The 13,884-nt window shown below is 51.4% G+C and overlaps 1 protein-coding gene across 1 annotated transcript in view; it reads left to right on the top strand.

Annotated features, from left to right (window-relative positions):
* The first annotated feature begins 8,291 nt into the window (after positions 1 to 8,291).
* The window catches only part of CRHR1 (corticotropin releasing hormone receptor 1), a 29,821-nt gene continuing 24,228 nt past the window's right edge, over positions 8,292 to 13,884 (top strand). The window contains exon 1 of the mRNA XM_009464631.2: positions 8,292 to 8,583. Coding sequence (XP_009462906.1) covers positions 8,542 to 8,583 — 42 coding nt within the window. The 5' untranslated portion in view covers positions 8,292 to 8,541. The remainder of the gene's footprint in view (positions 8,584 to 13,884) is intronic.

Below are 13,884 nucleotides of genomic sequence, written 5' to 3'. Positions count from 1 at the left end.
GAGGGCAGCAGCTCACTCAGCCTTAAATGGGGCAAATTCTGCATTGTGCATCTGGCTGAGCACCCCTTCCAGGTGGAGGTAGCTTTGAGCAGACCAGTGCACTGAGGTGCCAAGCTGGAGTCAAACCTCACAAAATTAGTTAATTTAGATGCTTATGCTCAAGTTAATGGGAATGTGGAGCCTTTAGCTGTGTTGAGTCATCCTGTGTAGCAACAAAACCCCAAGTAGAAAAAGACCCATGAAAGCATGTCCCTGCTCCAGAGTGGATGTGATTGCCTTTCTGTAAAGCTCACAAGCCGGGATGATGGACTGTGCCTGGCAGAGCTAAGCATAGCTTTCATCTCCTCGCAGGTAAGAGCGCTGCCAATGCACCTTCTGCTGGCACACGACCAAAGAGGCAGCTCCAGCTGCTGCCCATTTCCTTCCTGTGCTTAAGATGTAAACCTGCGGTTATCTGTGCTGCTATCATGGCTGGTTTCTGAGCTGCTTCTCTGGATAATTGGCAAAATACAAGCAGCAAGATTGATTGTAGAATCGAATTAGATGCTGAGACTGCTAGCTGTAGGTCCTGGCCCTGCTCCGGGGTCCCAGCACCCTGGAGGCTGTCGTCTCTGCAGCAGGCAGGAAAAAGCAGGGGAGATGGATGGGGAGAGAGGAATGAGCTATAGCAGACATCTGTCAGTGCATCCGCAAGGCTCTGCTGCTGGATTCAGTCCCACTGGATTGCAGTGCTGAGAGCTTTGGGGATGGTGTCCTGTCTTGCGGTTCAGCACACTCAGTGCCAAGCAGCTGGGATATGGCAAGGGAGGACTGCCCTCCCCCAGCGCACACCTGAACCGCAACGTGGTCTGGTGACCTCGCACAGTTTGGGGCTGACAACGGTGAATTGGGAGATTAGGCTTTTCTGCAGCCCAGCATCAGCGCAGATGCAGCCTGACCTAGGCTGCTTTTTCACTAGTGAGCATCACTCCTGCCAGCGGGCATCCCCTGGTAGCCCGAGGTCAAAAACTCCCCATGCAGAAGCCTGGATGTGAAAGATGCCTCTAGCTTCATACCTGGCTCTGTCCCAGACAGCCTAGGGCAAGCACAAGGGGAGGTGGAGGAGTCAGGCTGCAAGGAAGAGAGATCTTCTGCAAGTGGGATATGCTGCTTTGCAGAGGGGTGGGAAAGGAGGAAAAGCAGAGGTTGTTTCTTCTCTCTTCTCTTCTCTTCTCTTCTCTTCTCTTCTCTTCTCTTCTCTTCTCTTCTCTTCTCTTCTCTTCTCTTCTCTTCTCTTCTCTTCTCTTCTCTTCTCTTCTCTTCTCTTCTCTTCTCTTCTCTTCTCTTCTCTTCTCTTCTCTTCTCTTCTCTTCTCTTCTCTTCTCTGCTCTTGTCTTCGCTCCTCTTCTCTCCTCTCCTCTCCTCTCCTCTCCTCTCCTCTCCTCTCCTCTCCTCTCCTCTCCTCTCCTCTCCTCTCCTCTCCTCTCCTCTCCTCTCCTCTCCTCTCCTCTCCTCTCCTCTCCTCTCCTCTCCTCTCCTCTCCTCTCCTCTCCTCTCCTCCTCCTCTCCTCTCCTCTCCTCTCCTCTCCTCTCCTCTCCTCTCCTCTCCTCTCCTCTCCTCTCCTCTCCTCTCCTCTCCTCTCCTCTCCTCTCCTCTCCTCTCCTCTTCTCTTCTCTTCTCTTCTCTTCTCTTCTCTCCTCTCCTCTCCTCTCCTCTCCTCTCCTCTCCTCTCCTCTCCTCTCCTCTCCTCTCCTCTCCTCTCCTCTCCTCTCCTCTCCTCTCCTCTCCTCTCCTCTCCTCTCCTCTCCTCTCCTCTCCTCTCCTCTTCTCTTCTCTTCTCTTCTCTTCTCTTCTCTTCTCTTCTCTTCTCTTCTCTTCTCTTCTCTTCTCTTCTCTTCTCTTCTCTTTTTTCTTCTTCATCTAGAAAAGGGAATGCACTGCTCCGAAGGCGGCTCTGCCCTGTTATTAACTGCTCTGCAGAAGCAATTACTGCAGTTGCCACAGCAATGCTCCGTGTGCGTGGAGGGAGGGGCAGGCTGCCATGCATGACTTTCCCATTCACGCACAATGCCCATCACAAAGACGTTCAAGAACATCTGCAGAAGGGGTAAATACATCGCTGTCCAAACTGGGTCCCTTACTGCAGACCAGCTTTGTGATTTCCTCTTTCCCCCTGTAATAAACTGCAGTCCCTTGGTTGACCCTCACTCAGCAGTTCGTTATTCCTAATGAAGGAAAAATTGCGGTTGAGCAATGGTGGAGTAAAACATGCATGAAAAACACAGTTAGAAAACTGCTAAGGACCTTAAACTCTGTGGAATGGAGCGCTGGCACAGGCTGCCCAGGGAACTGGTTAAGTCCCCATCCCTGGAGGTATTTAAAAGAAGTGAGGATGTGGTGCTTAGGGACATGGTTTAGTGGTGGACTTGGTAATGTTGGGTTAACAGTTGGACTCGATGATCTTAAAGGTCTTTTCCAACCTAAATGATTCTATGATTCTATGATTATAAGTGTATTAGTAATCGCTGTGCTTCTCATGGACTGAGGGACTTTATAAAACAAGAGAACAGACCAAAAGAAATGCGCAGTAAACGACTGTCCTTTTTTATAGTTCCCCAGCTGAAGCAGTGAGGACCTACAGGATCATAGTTAACAAGTGCCTGGAGAAAAATGTTTGGTAGAAAGAGGATTTTTACCTATGTGGCCAAATTATTTTATCACTGCAACTAGTAGGCAAGCTAGTTTTCCCATCACTTCCCACAATAACTACCTCATCTGTACACAGGCCACAGCTGGAGAAACAAAATGGAAAGTTGTTGGACTCATCAAATATCAGGAGATTGTCTGTGAGATTATTGTAAGGAAAAGATGTGCCAACATCCCCAAACACGCAAAGAAAATGGGCTGAGAGGATACAAAACTGGACAACACTTTGCCAGACTTTTTTTGGCTGCGCTTGCAAACCATTTTGTACCAGCACCATCCACAGTACCCATGAATATTTTCCAAGAGCCATGTTCTTGGGCTTAGAAAGACGGAGGAGCATGGCTTTGGAGGATACAGTCATGCAGAACACCTCAAACAATGGCTGAGTCCATTTTCAGGTTGCATTACCCTGAAAGCAGATGGAGATGGGGCCTTGTATCGGCCTTGAGCTTTGAAGGGAGACATCTCATATCAAAGCTCTTTCCCCGCGAGACTGCCAGTCGCCGTCATGCCAAGTGGCGCGGTTGCTACGAGTAACAGCCAGCACCACCTCCAACACATCCACCGTCTGGCTTCCTCCCATCTCCAAGCGCAATGGCCCAAGCTGGCTGGTGTCTTGGCACGAACCCACCCTCTAATTAAGGCATAAGAGAAGGAAGAGGAAACCTTCAAAGAAATCCCACCAATAGCCCTTACAGGAAAGCTTAAGACCTGCCCAAGCAATCGCCTGATCTGACTTCTCTTCCTCCCCTTCCCAGTATGGTCTTGCTCAGCCTCCCAAGCCCATCTGCCGTGAGGGCACTGGGCCACTTCGTCTCTGCCCTTCGTGCCACAACAGAGATGCCTGTTATAGAATTTTACATTATGTTTGGATTTTTATTTTATTTTTATTTTGCTGCCTTCTGTTCTCTGCATTGAGGCCCTATGCATCACTCCTTCCGGGTTTTATTTGATTGCCTTTTGGAGATGAGGAGATTGATATTTCCTGAAATGTACGGGAAATAAATAACCAGATTTGAAAGACATCCAGAATCTCTTCTGCCTTGACTGGCATTTACAGACCTGATGAGTGGGGAGGTATTTTTGCCACAAGCCATTTCTGAGGAAGTCACAATCCTTGCCATGATCTCTGCAGGACATTTCCATTGCCTACAACATGTCCATGCCCATGCTGTTGTGGTCATGCCCAAAGGAAGGGTGTATCCATTGCAATATGTGCAACACTGTGCATGCGGCCATGCCACTGGCAGGTCCCTAGAGGCACAGGCATAACCCTGCATCAGCAGAGCTGCACCAGCCCCCATCCATGCAACAGCATTGCGTGCACCCATGCAACTCGTGCACATCCATGCAACAGCATTGTGTGCAATGCAACAGCACCTTGCAAGGGAGGGTGGGTCCCCGTGCTGCTAACGGAGACACAGCCACAAAGAGGATGGCTCAATGCTGGCAGGGTTGTGCAGCTCTCTGTCACACAGTGCATGAGAGCAGAGCGCTTTCGGCTGGTGGATTGACGGGATCGGTCTCCAGAGTAAAACTGTGGAGTGTTTCCCAACCTAAACTGCGGCATTTTGTCTGATCAGAAATGCCAGTCTGCTGATTGGCAAATTTCAGTTGACTTAGCTAAAAGCATTTTAATTGAGGAAAATAATAATTATGACTATTATTATGATTAGTTTAACATTCTGCCTTGAGGTTTAATTAGCAGTAAAACAAAAGCTTTTGTGTTTCTGTTCTAGTCAAATTTGACACTTCCTTCCAAAAGAAATCTGAAAAATATGACAAGCTATTTTAAGAAACTCAGAAATCAAATGAGACGTTCAGCTAGAGCCCAGATCTTTGTGGGTTTCCCAGCTTCCTTGAGTTTTCTTGTTTTAATTTGCAGTTTCGGTGGTTTTGTTAACATGGCATCTCCTATTGACACACACAATCTGGGAAGGGAGAAAGGGCAGGAGGGAATTATCCATGTACTGAAGGAATCAGTCATTTGCTGCATGGGGCCAGCCCAACGCGTGTTTTGTTGGGTTTTCCTTCTCCTAGGAGGACACTGGTTTCTCTCCCTGCATGACTGCATGGATAACTTCTGCATCTCCAGCAGAGTTTGATGGGATGAACAGGGGTCTGAAGCGTCCAGAGGCCACCCAAGTCTTTCACAAGGTCTTCAGGACCAAGAAACCTTTCTGCAAGCCCAGCTCTAAGGTAATAACCGTTAAAGGAGGTTGTTGATTGAGTAACAAGCCTTTGGCTTCCCTCCCTGCAACGTATTCAGCGGGTCTGTGGTTTAAGATTTCCTGCTCTTCATTTCAGAGCAGCTGTAAGGCTTGCAGGAATGAGGCAGGCTATACAGAGCGGTCAAATACAACAGGGCAACCTGAATTTGGGGCACAATTATATCATGTGGTGACTTGGAATGAGGGAAACCTGGTCCCAGCAACCACTTTTGTCAGGCAGAATGTGAGAGCATGTTCTCATGCAGGTCTAGGAGAAAGAAAAAGAGTCAGACACAGGACAGAAAGCTTGAAAATGGATTTTAAAGTCAGGGCAAAAAGCAAGTCCCCCAGGAGAAACCTGATGTGTTGTGTTGGTTTTTTTTCTCAGCCCACAGTTGAGCAGCTTCCCCAAGCACCACACTGGAAAGCATCCTCTGCTTCACTCGATTTATGCAGGAAAGAAACAGTGCCAACCCACTGGCAGGGAAACTGAGGCAAGTTGCTGAACTCAGCCGTGGTTTCAGCTGAGAAGCCAAAATCCACTCTTCCACCAACCTGATCTATAGGTCCATGATGCTGAAGATTATATTTTTCCTACAGACGTCCCGCTTGGAAGCAAAGCCCCGTGGCCCAGACCGCTACCGATGCCCCATGCAGGAAGCAGGGACACGTGTGCCAGGTTCCCCCAGTGCAGGGACTGGTCCCAGTCTCGTCCCTGATGTGCAGGAGAGGCACATGCATCAGCATGTTTTTCCGAAGCAAGGGGAGGGGATGGCGGCAGGGCATAACGCAGGAGCACTGTGGTGGTGTAAGTAAGTCACACAAACAGCCCCACAGAGCAGCCATTGTGGAGCTGCTCAGAAACAGGAGTGTCAAACCACATTCAGCTACACAAAATAATAATAATATACCAAAGGCAGATAAAGTCAGGCTAAATCGCTCCTCTCCCTCCTTCCCGAAGATCCGATATTTCTCTTCATTCTCCCCATCCCTAATACCCATCTCCCCCGTTTGTCTCTGCGCCGCACCGAGAAGTTTGAGATTAACCATGACGAATGGACTGATTTCCTTGTCTCAGGGACTGTTTTATTTTTCTTTTGCCACATCTGACAAGTTGCATTTTACTATAAATCCCCTCAATTAGGCCTTTCAAATAGCACTGCAGCCGTTTCCCTGATATATGGGGAAGGAATTATCTTCATGTCCCTGGCAACCAGTTCCTTAACTAAAAATAGTTGGTGTTCACTTTTGCTTTCCTCCCGTCTGCGGAGAGGCACCTGAGAAGAGCGTGGCCATTGCATGTGTCCCACTTGGTGGCCACGGGCAGGCTGAGATGGCCAAGGACGAGCCCCAGGGGAATGGAAATGAGGTCCCCAGTGCTCCCAGCTGCAAGGTGCCTTCTGTGCCCTGGGGTGCACAAAGCCCTGAGCAGCCCCCCAAAACCAGAGCGTGGAGCTGTGTCCTATGATGCACTCAGTGAACGGGATGAATCCAGGCTGCTCGAGGGTGCGGGAGCTTTCTCAAGCCTCTTTTAGAAGATTTTGCATTTTCAAGTGGGCTTATTGAAGTGAAAGGTGACACAGAGATGGCTCTGGAGCGTGTCTCATCCTGTCACTTGTCAGGGGTAGGGATGTTAGGAGATCTAAGAAACAAAGAGTTTCCTGAATTTACCAGAGCTTTACTTATTTTCAAACTTCTTTGCCAAAGCAATGACGTAGTTGATTAAATCCAGCTAATGCCAGAAGATTTTTGCCTGTGTTGTTTATTCCCTTTAATTACTGGGCCAGGAGTATTTACCCTTTGGGGCCTGGGATGGGTCATTAGTTGCACCCGTGTGCTGGGGTGCAACCGTGGCCGGCCGCTTGTGCCTTGGTCCAGCAGGTGCAGGAAGGACCTTGATCACCTCCTGCCCTCTCCCATGCTTCCGAGACAGAAAGCAGCTCAGCAAAGATGGATGGAGGCTTCAGCTGTGAATCCATCAAGGGACACTGCCCTCCTATTGATCTGTCTGCAATATGCCATGGTCTGCAGCCGTTCCCAGAGGTGGAGGCTGTGGTTGGGTTAGAGAGGGGAGCGTGATCCAGCGCCCCGTGAGAGGCTGTTGGTGGGTGCACCAGCATCAGGTAGGGGAAACATCTTTGGTCCCCCCAGGATGGTGACCCCAATGGCAATGTCTCTCATCGTCCCCTTTGCCGCAGCACACCTTGGCTCTCCTTATTTGCTCAAGGAAAGAAGAAACCGTAACTTGCTGCCTGGCTTTCTGCTGCCAGCTCACCACGGGCAGGTGGAGCCTGGCTTAATCCCCGGGGTGTGCGCAGCAGCCGTGGCTGGTGACGACCCCCCGAAGCCCCAGGTGGGTGCAGAAAGGATGTCCTGAAACTGCCCTGGCACGGGAGGAGCAGGTTTCGCCCAGAGAGAGATTGATCCAGCTGAGAGATGGACCCAAGCCTGGCCATGGCACCCCCAAGAGACAGGGGATGTGGGGGAGCCCTCCCCGGGAGCCCAGGGTGGAGGCTGCCAGGGAGGTGAGACAGAGAGGTGCAACAGAGAGCCCTTAACGTCTGAGGCGGGTGGGGGGGTCGTTAGCCAAGACCCCAGGAGCACCATCCGGGCTCCCCTGCACCACCCACTGCTGCTCCCCACCCTCGCCAGAACACACATCCCCCAGACCAGTGCCCCCCTCCTCTGTTCAAGCCCCACTGCTCCTGGCCCATCGCCTCTGCCCCTTCCACCACCCGTCCTAAGAGAAAAACCACCCTCCCAGCAGCACCCCCACGTCCTCTGTGACTCAGTTTCCCCTGTTATGATCAAGTGCCCCCAGCACAGCCCCAGCATGGAAAGACACATGCCCCACGTCCCCTCCCTGTCTCAGGAGCATCTCCCTCACAAAGAAGGTCTGAAGCCCATTCCACCCCATCCTGATGGGAAGGGGAAAGGGGCTCTCACCTCCCTCTGCTTTCACCAGCCCATTTGCAAAGAGGCCACAAAGGGTGGTGGCAGGAGGGGAAACAGCCCCATCTCCCAGTCCCTCTGCCAGAGCCCTGGAGCCAAATCTCTGAATACATAAACCCTCCTGCAAATTGCAGCCCCAAGCCCTTTGCATACGCAGGCAGGAGCCCATGGCCTCCGCAGGAGAGCCTGCAGCAGCGGCTGCAAAATGGGAGTGCGAGGGGCAGAGAGGGGAGAGCTGGTCCGGGGGCCTCGGGGGCAGGTGGGGGTCCCTGGGCCGGTGGGAAGTTTCTGCTGCTAAAGATGCTGAGGAAGGGAAGGAGAAAGGAAAAAAAAAAAATAGAGTTGGAAGGCACTAGGGAGGTGGAGGAAGGAAAAGGGGAGGAGGAAGAGGAGGAGGGAGAGAAGGGGGAGTGGGAGGCTGGTGAGGAGGGATGTAGCCCATCGCCAGGCGAGCTGGAAGGTGGGAAGCCAGAGGACCGGCTCCGAGGGAGGTTATAAAAGGCAGGAGCGGGTCGCTGAGCAGAGGGGAGGGCGAAGGGTCCCTGCCCGCCTCCGAGCAGCCCCGCCGGGACCCGGGCACGCTCCTTTGCCCGAAGCCTGGGGGATTTTCTGCCCGACGGCAGAAGGAGCCCGGCAGGAGCGGGGACCGCTGCCAGCCATGCCCCGGCGAGCTGGGCGCAGCGGGGGTTAAGGATGGTGCCCAGCCTACGTCTTGCCCTCCTCCTCCTCCTGCAGGTAAGATGCTTTTAAGTCCTCTTCTCCTAGAAGGGCCCTTCTGCCTTCCTCCCCATCACCCCTCCGCACCCTGCACCGCTTGCTTTCTCCGCAATGACTTTTCCATTTCTTTGAAGGAAGGGAAAAGTAAAAGGAGAAACCGCTACACAAAGAGCCCTCGGGAGAATTCCTCCAGCCGAGGCATGGGGGCTTGGCAAGAGCTCAGGATGCCCCAAAACTAGCGGGGAGGGGGCTGGAGTCAGTGAAAGGATCATTAAAGGGGGGGAGACTTGCAGCCAGGTCCTTCCGAGCGCAGCCCAGCTCTCCCAGCAGCTCCCTGCTCACACCTCCCAGTGACACCAGCTGCCACCAGTTTCCCTTAGGCTGCTGGGAGGGGGCGGCCACTCTGGAGGTGTGATGGATGGGGACAACACAAATGCAATGCCTAATTGTACCCCCTTCATTGATTTTTCTAAAGCAACCTCTCCTTTTCCCCCCACCCGCAAAGCACAAGACTTTCCTCTCTAAATGGCTTGCTGTGGAACTGTAGCCACTGCTAATTCTGCAGCTCTGCACAAAATGCAAATGCTTTGTCAGAAGCAATATTCCTCCTCCCCGAGGGCTCATCAAGAAAGGAAATTTTCCCAGCCCAAAGCATGTTTAAATCCCAGACCCTGGGGAAACAAGGAGATGAAAAGCTTTCCAGTGAAATCATGAACATTATTTGAGCAAATGTATGTAGGCAGTTAAACGATCAAGTTTTTGATTAAACCTCTGTGTCAAGAGGGTAAAAAGAAAAAAAAATTGCCTGGCTCTGTGCAAAATGCTGTCTCAGTAGCCCAGTTGTGACTGCAGAGTTAAAACGGCAGAAAAAGTGGAGGGTCAGCCATCCCCATTAGCACCGTTGCGGTCCGTACCCCGCGGGCTGGTTTCTCCCTGTGCATCGCCGGTGGTAAGAGCAGGGAGCAGTATTTAGCTGCACCTTTGGGATACGAAAGTTCTCACCTAAACGATGAGAAGAGCTGATATGCACCAGGCAACCTCCTTGCCAAGCTGGTGTTGCTTTTAAAAGCTCCTCTTCTGAGCAGCTGCTTTCTCCTATAACTGCACACCCCTAATCCTGTTTTATAGGAGCTCTTTTGCGGTTATATTCCCTGGTTCGGGTTTTGTTTGGTTCCGATATAAGAAATGAAGGTGAGACAGGGCAGGATCTCTTCCCCCCAGCCCAGGTCCTCGTTAGCCAATATGTGGGGCCACCATTGGCAAAGCTGCAGACCCCATGCAATAGGGGCAGGGTCTGAGATGGGGACAGCCAAGCGAGCATGACAGCTCCCACTAACTACTGTGTGAGCAAAAAGTGGTCAGAAAAAAAGCTTAAAGGTGCTGAGACACAGCTGCCATCCTCTGCTAAACCTCCTCAGGCTCATGGGTTTCCCTAGCCATCCCTAGGTGTTCCCCAAGGATGGCCTCCTTGTGAAGATGGGGTGCCAAATCCTCAAAAAGCTTCCAGAGTTTGAAAGCAAAGCACCCTGCACTGGCGCTGGGACCAGGAGGGGGTCACAAAAACCAGCCCAAGCAAAGAGAAGCCTCTCCCAGCCAGCTCCAAAAAGAAACATCCAATCTACAAAACACTCCTTTGCAGTCAAACTATCTATTTTGTCTTATAAATATATGCATTCAAAATTCAGACCCTTTTCCAGCACGATCCCAACTCTCTGCTGGGGACGGCATGGGCTAAAGGACCATGAAAGTCCAGCCTTAAGTGAGCGCGTCCCTGCAGCCAGTCGTACCCCCAGCAGCGTCCAGCCTGCGAGTGCAGAGACCCGCAGCGGTCCAGCTCCAACGGAGAGCTCAGCAGGGGTGAATCTCCCCTGCTTGGGCAAATTTTGCAGCCTGCAGATCCCTGGGCTGACACAGCTAAGGTGTTCCCCATGTATCTGGCCAGCAGCTCCAGTTTAGCATCGATTTGTCCACTTTGCCTTGCTGGGCAGACATCCCTCAGGGGGCTGGATAGACAGACCAGGAGATGGGCAGCCAAACTTGCTGCAAAATGCTCTCAGGCACTCTGCAAGTCATTTAAACAAACTAAAGAAGTGGTTAAAAAGAAACAGTTCACCTGCAGCTTTGTCAGGAACTGATGACATTTCTGGGGCTGATAAAACTGTTTGCATTTTATGAAAAAAAAGAGTTTGATGCTGGGGGTGGGGTAGTTTCTCTTGTCCCTTGATCAGCTCCAGCAGTAATAAGCCCCAAAACCAGCCCCCTACCCCTTCGCTGCTCAAATCCTTGCGTAAGATGCAGAGCTGCAGTAGCAGGACACGCTGACCCTGGGGATCTCTCCCAGTCCTCGCTTTCCTTAAAAGACAGAGTTGATTCAGTGTGTATGAAATCATCCCTGTGATTTCGCATCTCTAGTGAAGAAGTGAATGGAAATGGCACAGCCTGTTCCCAGAATAGCTGCTCTGCCGCCATAGGATGAATATATAGAAATACGATGAGAATAGCCTGCACAGCCGGCTCAACCCTGCCCTGAAATACAGCTCTGCTCACCAGAAATCCTGCACAGGGCTCACCCAGAAGTTTGTTGTGAGCGACAAGCTCAAGCTGAGGTCCGAGTCTGCAACATTTAGAGAGGCTGCATCTGTGGTTTTGTCTTGGAGAACAGTATTTGGACCCAAAGGAAAGCACAAATCATTAGCATGGGGTTCCCTCAACAAACACAGCCCAGGAGCCGTTGTCCAACACTTGAGAGCTGTCACTCATGAGCGGGTGGCTCTTTCTGAAGATGGTATAACATACCCTGAGGCCCATCTGTTGTTTTTCCTTTTTTCCCTAACTGTACTTTAAGCTAATAGAAGAGACCCTCCTTCTCTGCAGAGTGTCCTGCTTTAGCAATGAGTCACCCACTCAGAAGCAATCGCCTCCATTCAGATGGCAGAGGGCAAAGGGTGTTGGCCTTTTGCAGATCATAGTCCCTCTTCCATCCTGAAATCCTGTACTATTCACCCCGGCAAGGCAATGGCAATGCAGCTTTGGTGTGGCCAAGCTTTCCCTAGCTGTGAATGCAGATAGACTGGAGGAAAATGATAGGTGAATTAAACGGTGGATGTCCAGCCCGGAGTATGACCCTGAAAAGGTGATGGGTGAAGGAGGGGGCTTGAGGCAGCTGAGATGTGGGTCTTGGGAGGCAGCTGGGGAAAACAAATCTCCAAGCCCAAAATGAAAATATCTGTGAACGCACACAGGTCCCACATGTACAATCTGCAGGAGAGTTTAATACAACCACCTTAGAAAAACAGCCCTCCTGTGTGCTTGTGTCCATCGCTCCAACTCTTCTTTAGCAGCCTTTGCTCTGGCAAATCCAGATGCCATAGGAGCTGCTTTGATTCACGCAGTGTCCCTTTCCCTGGCTTGTTTGTGCCTTTAGCTTCCACTATCCGAATGCCATTATTCTTTTTTTCACTTGTCCCCAAAAATCCATGCCTCTTTTGTTAGATAAATGAAGTCAGAATTATTTATGGCAAGCGAGAGAGACCAGACCTTAATCCAGGAAAACCTTTAATTGCTCATAAATCAGGTTTTACAGGGCATTCATTTAGCCCTGATTGATATTCTTTTGTTAGGGTCTGCATCCAGTACGCTCAGAGAGAGATTCCAAACAGAATAAATACTCACACTAAAGCCTCTTGTCTACACAATGACAGGGGCTAGCCCTCTAATATGGCTAAATTCATAAATTCACAGATTTTAATGCCAGATGGAGGCATTCTTGCTGCCTGCTCTTCCCCCGGAGTAACATCAGCCACAGAAAATCCCCCTGTGGTTCTTGCTTTGAGCCTCGGTCTGCTGCCTGCTCTTTGCCTTAATGCCTTGACGCTAGCAGGGCTTCTGATGTGGCTTTGCACGAACGCAAGTGAAGGGGCACCGGGATGCTTGTTGATAAAGTGGGGGTCTCGGAGAAACCTTGAACTCAGGGGTGGGAAAGCAGGTCGCTGTCAGGGCTAAGGCAAGAGGTTGGAGAGGGGGTCTTTCATGGGCGAGAGGCTCCCTGGGGGTTTCATTCATGGCTTGGACTGGGGATAAGACTTCCAAGTGAAAGCCCTCAAGGTGGAGGTGGTAAGAAGCTCACCAGCTGCAGAAGACGGTGCCTGGAAGTCAGAGGAGACAAGTGTAAAGAGACCCTCCAGAGCAGAGTGAAGGCAGGGGACAGGGAGGACTGGGCAGCAGGGGCTGGAGGCACCGTGGCCACCTCCAAGCACATTTGATGGGGCAGCTCTTTCAGTCAGGCTTTTCAAGGCCACCTCCAGCCTACGGCTGCAGTGTTGGCAAGATGTGCTGCTCTGTGCCCTCCCTTCCCATGCTGCTGATGTTGCGCTGCCATCCGAGGTTGGCATCCAGCTCCTTTAACTCTCACTGTATTTAACACCCAAAGTCTGGCACATTTTCCTGCAGGCTCAGAGCCAAGAGCAGACTCAATCCCAGCCTGACACCCTGGGGAACCTCAGCAGAGGTCCAGGACAGAGAGACTGTGCTCAGCCCTTCCCCTGCCCCTGTGTCCCAGGAGGTCTTTCTTCTTCCACATCAAGTATCTCAGAGAGCAGCAAGCCCAGCCAAGCTGGGGAGCAGAACCAAGGGATGAGAAAGGTCCCTACAGCAAGGATGACTCCAGGGCGGCTCATGTTGACCACCCCTCCTGGAGGGTCTCAGTGGCCATCACCATCCATCGGTCCCACTGACCTCTCCAGCTTGGTGCAAAGCCACTGGCTCACACTGCTTCATCCTGCTAATTGCTCCGCTCTCCAATTACCGCCCTGTCAGCAGTGGAAAACCCAAGCCCCTTCTTAGATTGCTAATTGGGGTATGAGCCATCTATCTCGCTGCTCAGAACTGTCAGCCCTTCCTGCCACGCAGATCCAATCTTGTTTGAGGCAATAAGATATCAAGGGGGGACAAGCCTGTCTCTAGGTAGTAGGGAGCGGGGGGGTTGATGTTTGACTCAGATGTGAATATATTAATTAATATCTGTGGATTGCTTTGGAGAGGGAAAGCACTGCAGGGGGACATTAATTCCTAATTGTTATTAATTGAATTTTGCTGCTAGGTCAGTGGTGGGTCAGAGAGATTGATGCCGTGTGTGTATGTGTCTGTAATTTTGCTGCTCACACCCATACCAGCAGTGGAACCCCCAGCCTCCTCATGCTGAAGAGCTGACACCATCTCAGCCAGCTGCACTGCACCTCCTGGCCCAGGGGACCGGCCACCCCGTGCCCCTCGTGGGCTCCAAAAAACCCATCCGATCATGGCATCGCATCAGGGCACAGC

This window comes from Nipponia nippon, unplaced genomic scaffold (assembly GCF_047370975.1).
Source record: "Nipponia nippon isolate SJK-2023a ecotype South Korea unplaced genomic scaffold, ASM4737097v1 scaffold_32, whole genome shotgun sequence".
NCBI classification, from domain to species: domain Eukaryota; kingdom Metazoa; phylum Chordata; class Aves; order Pelecaniformes; family Threskiornithidae; genus Nipponia; species Nipponia nippon.
This window is presented reverse-complemented; position numbering and strand designations above follow the sequence as displayed.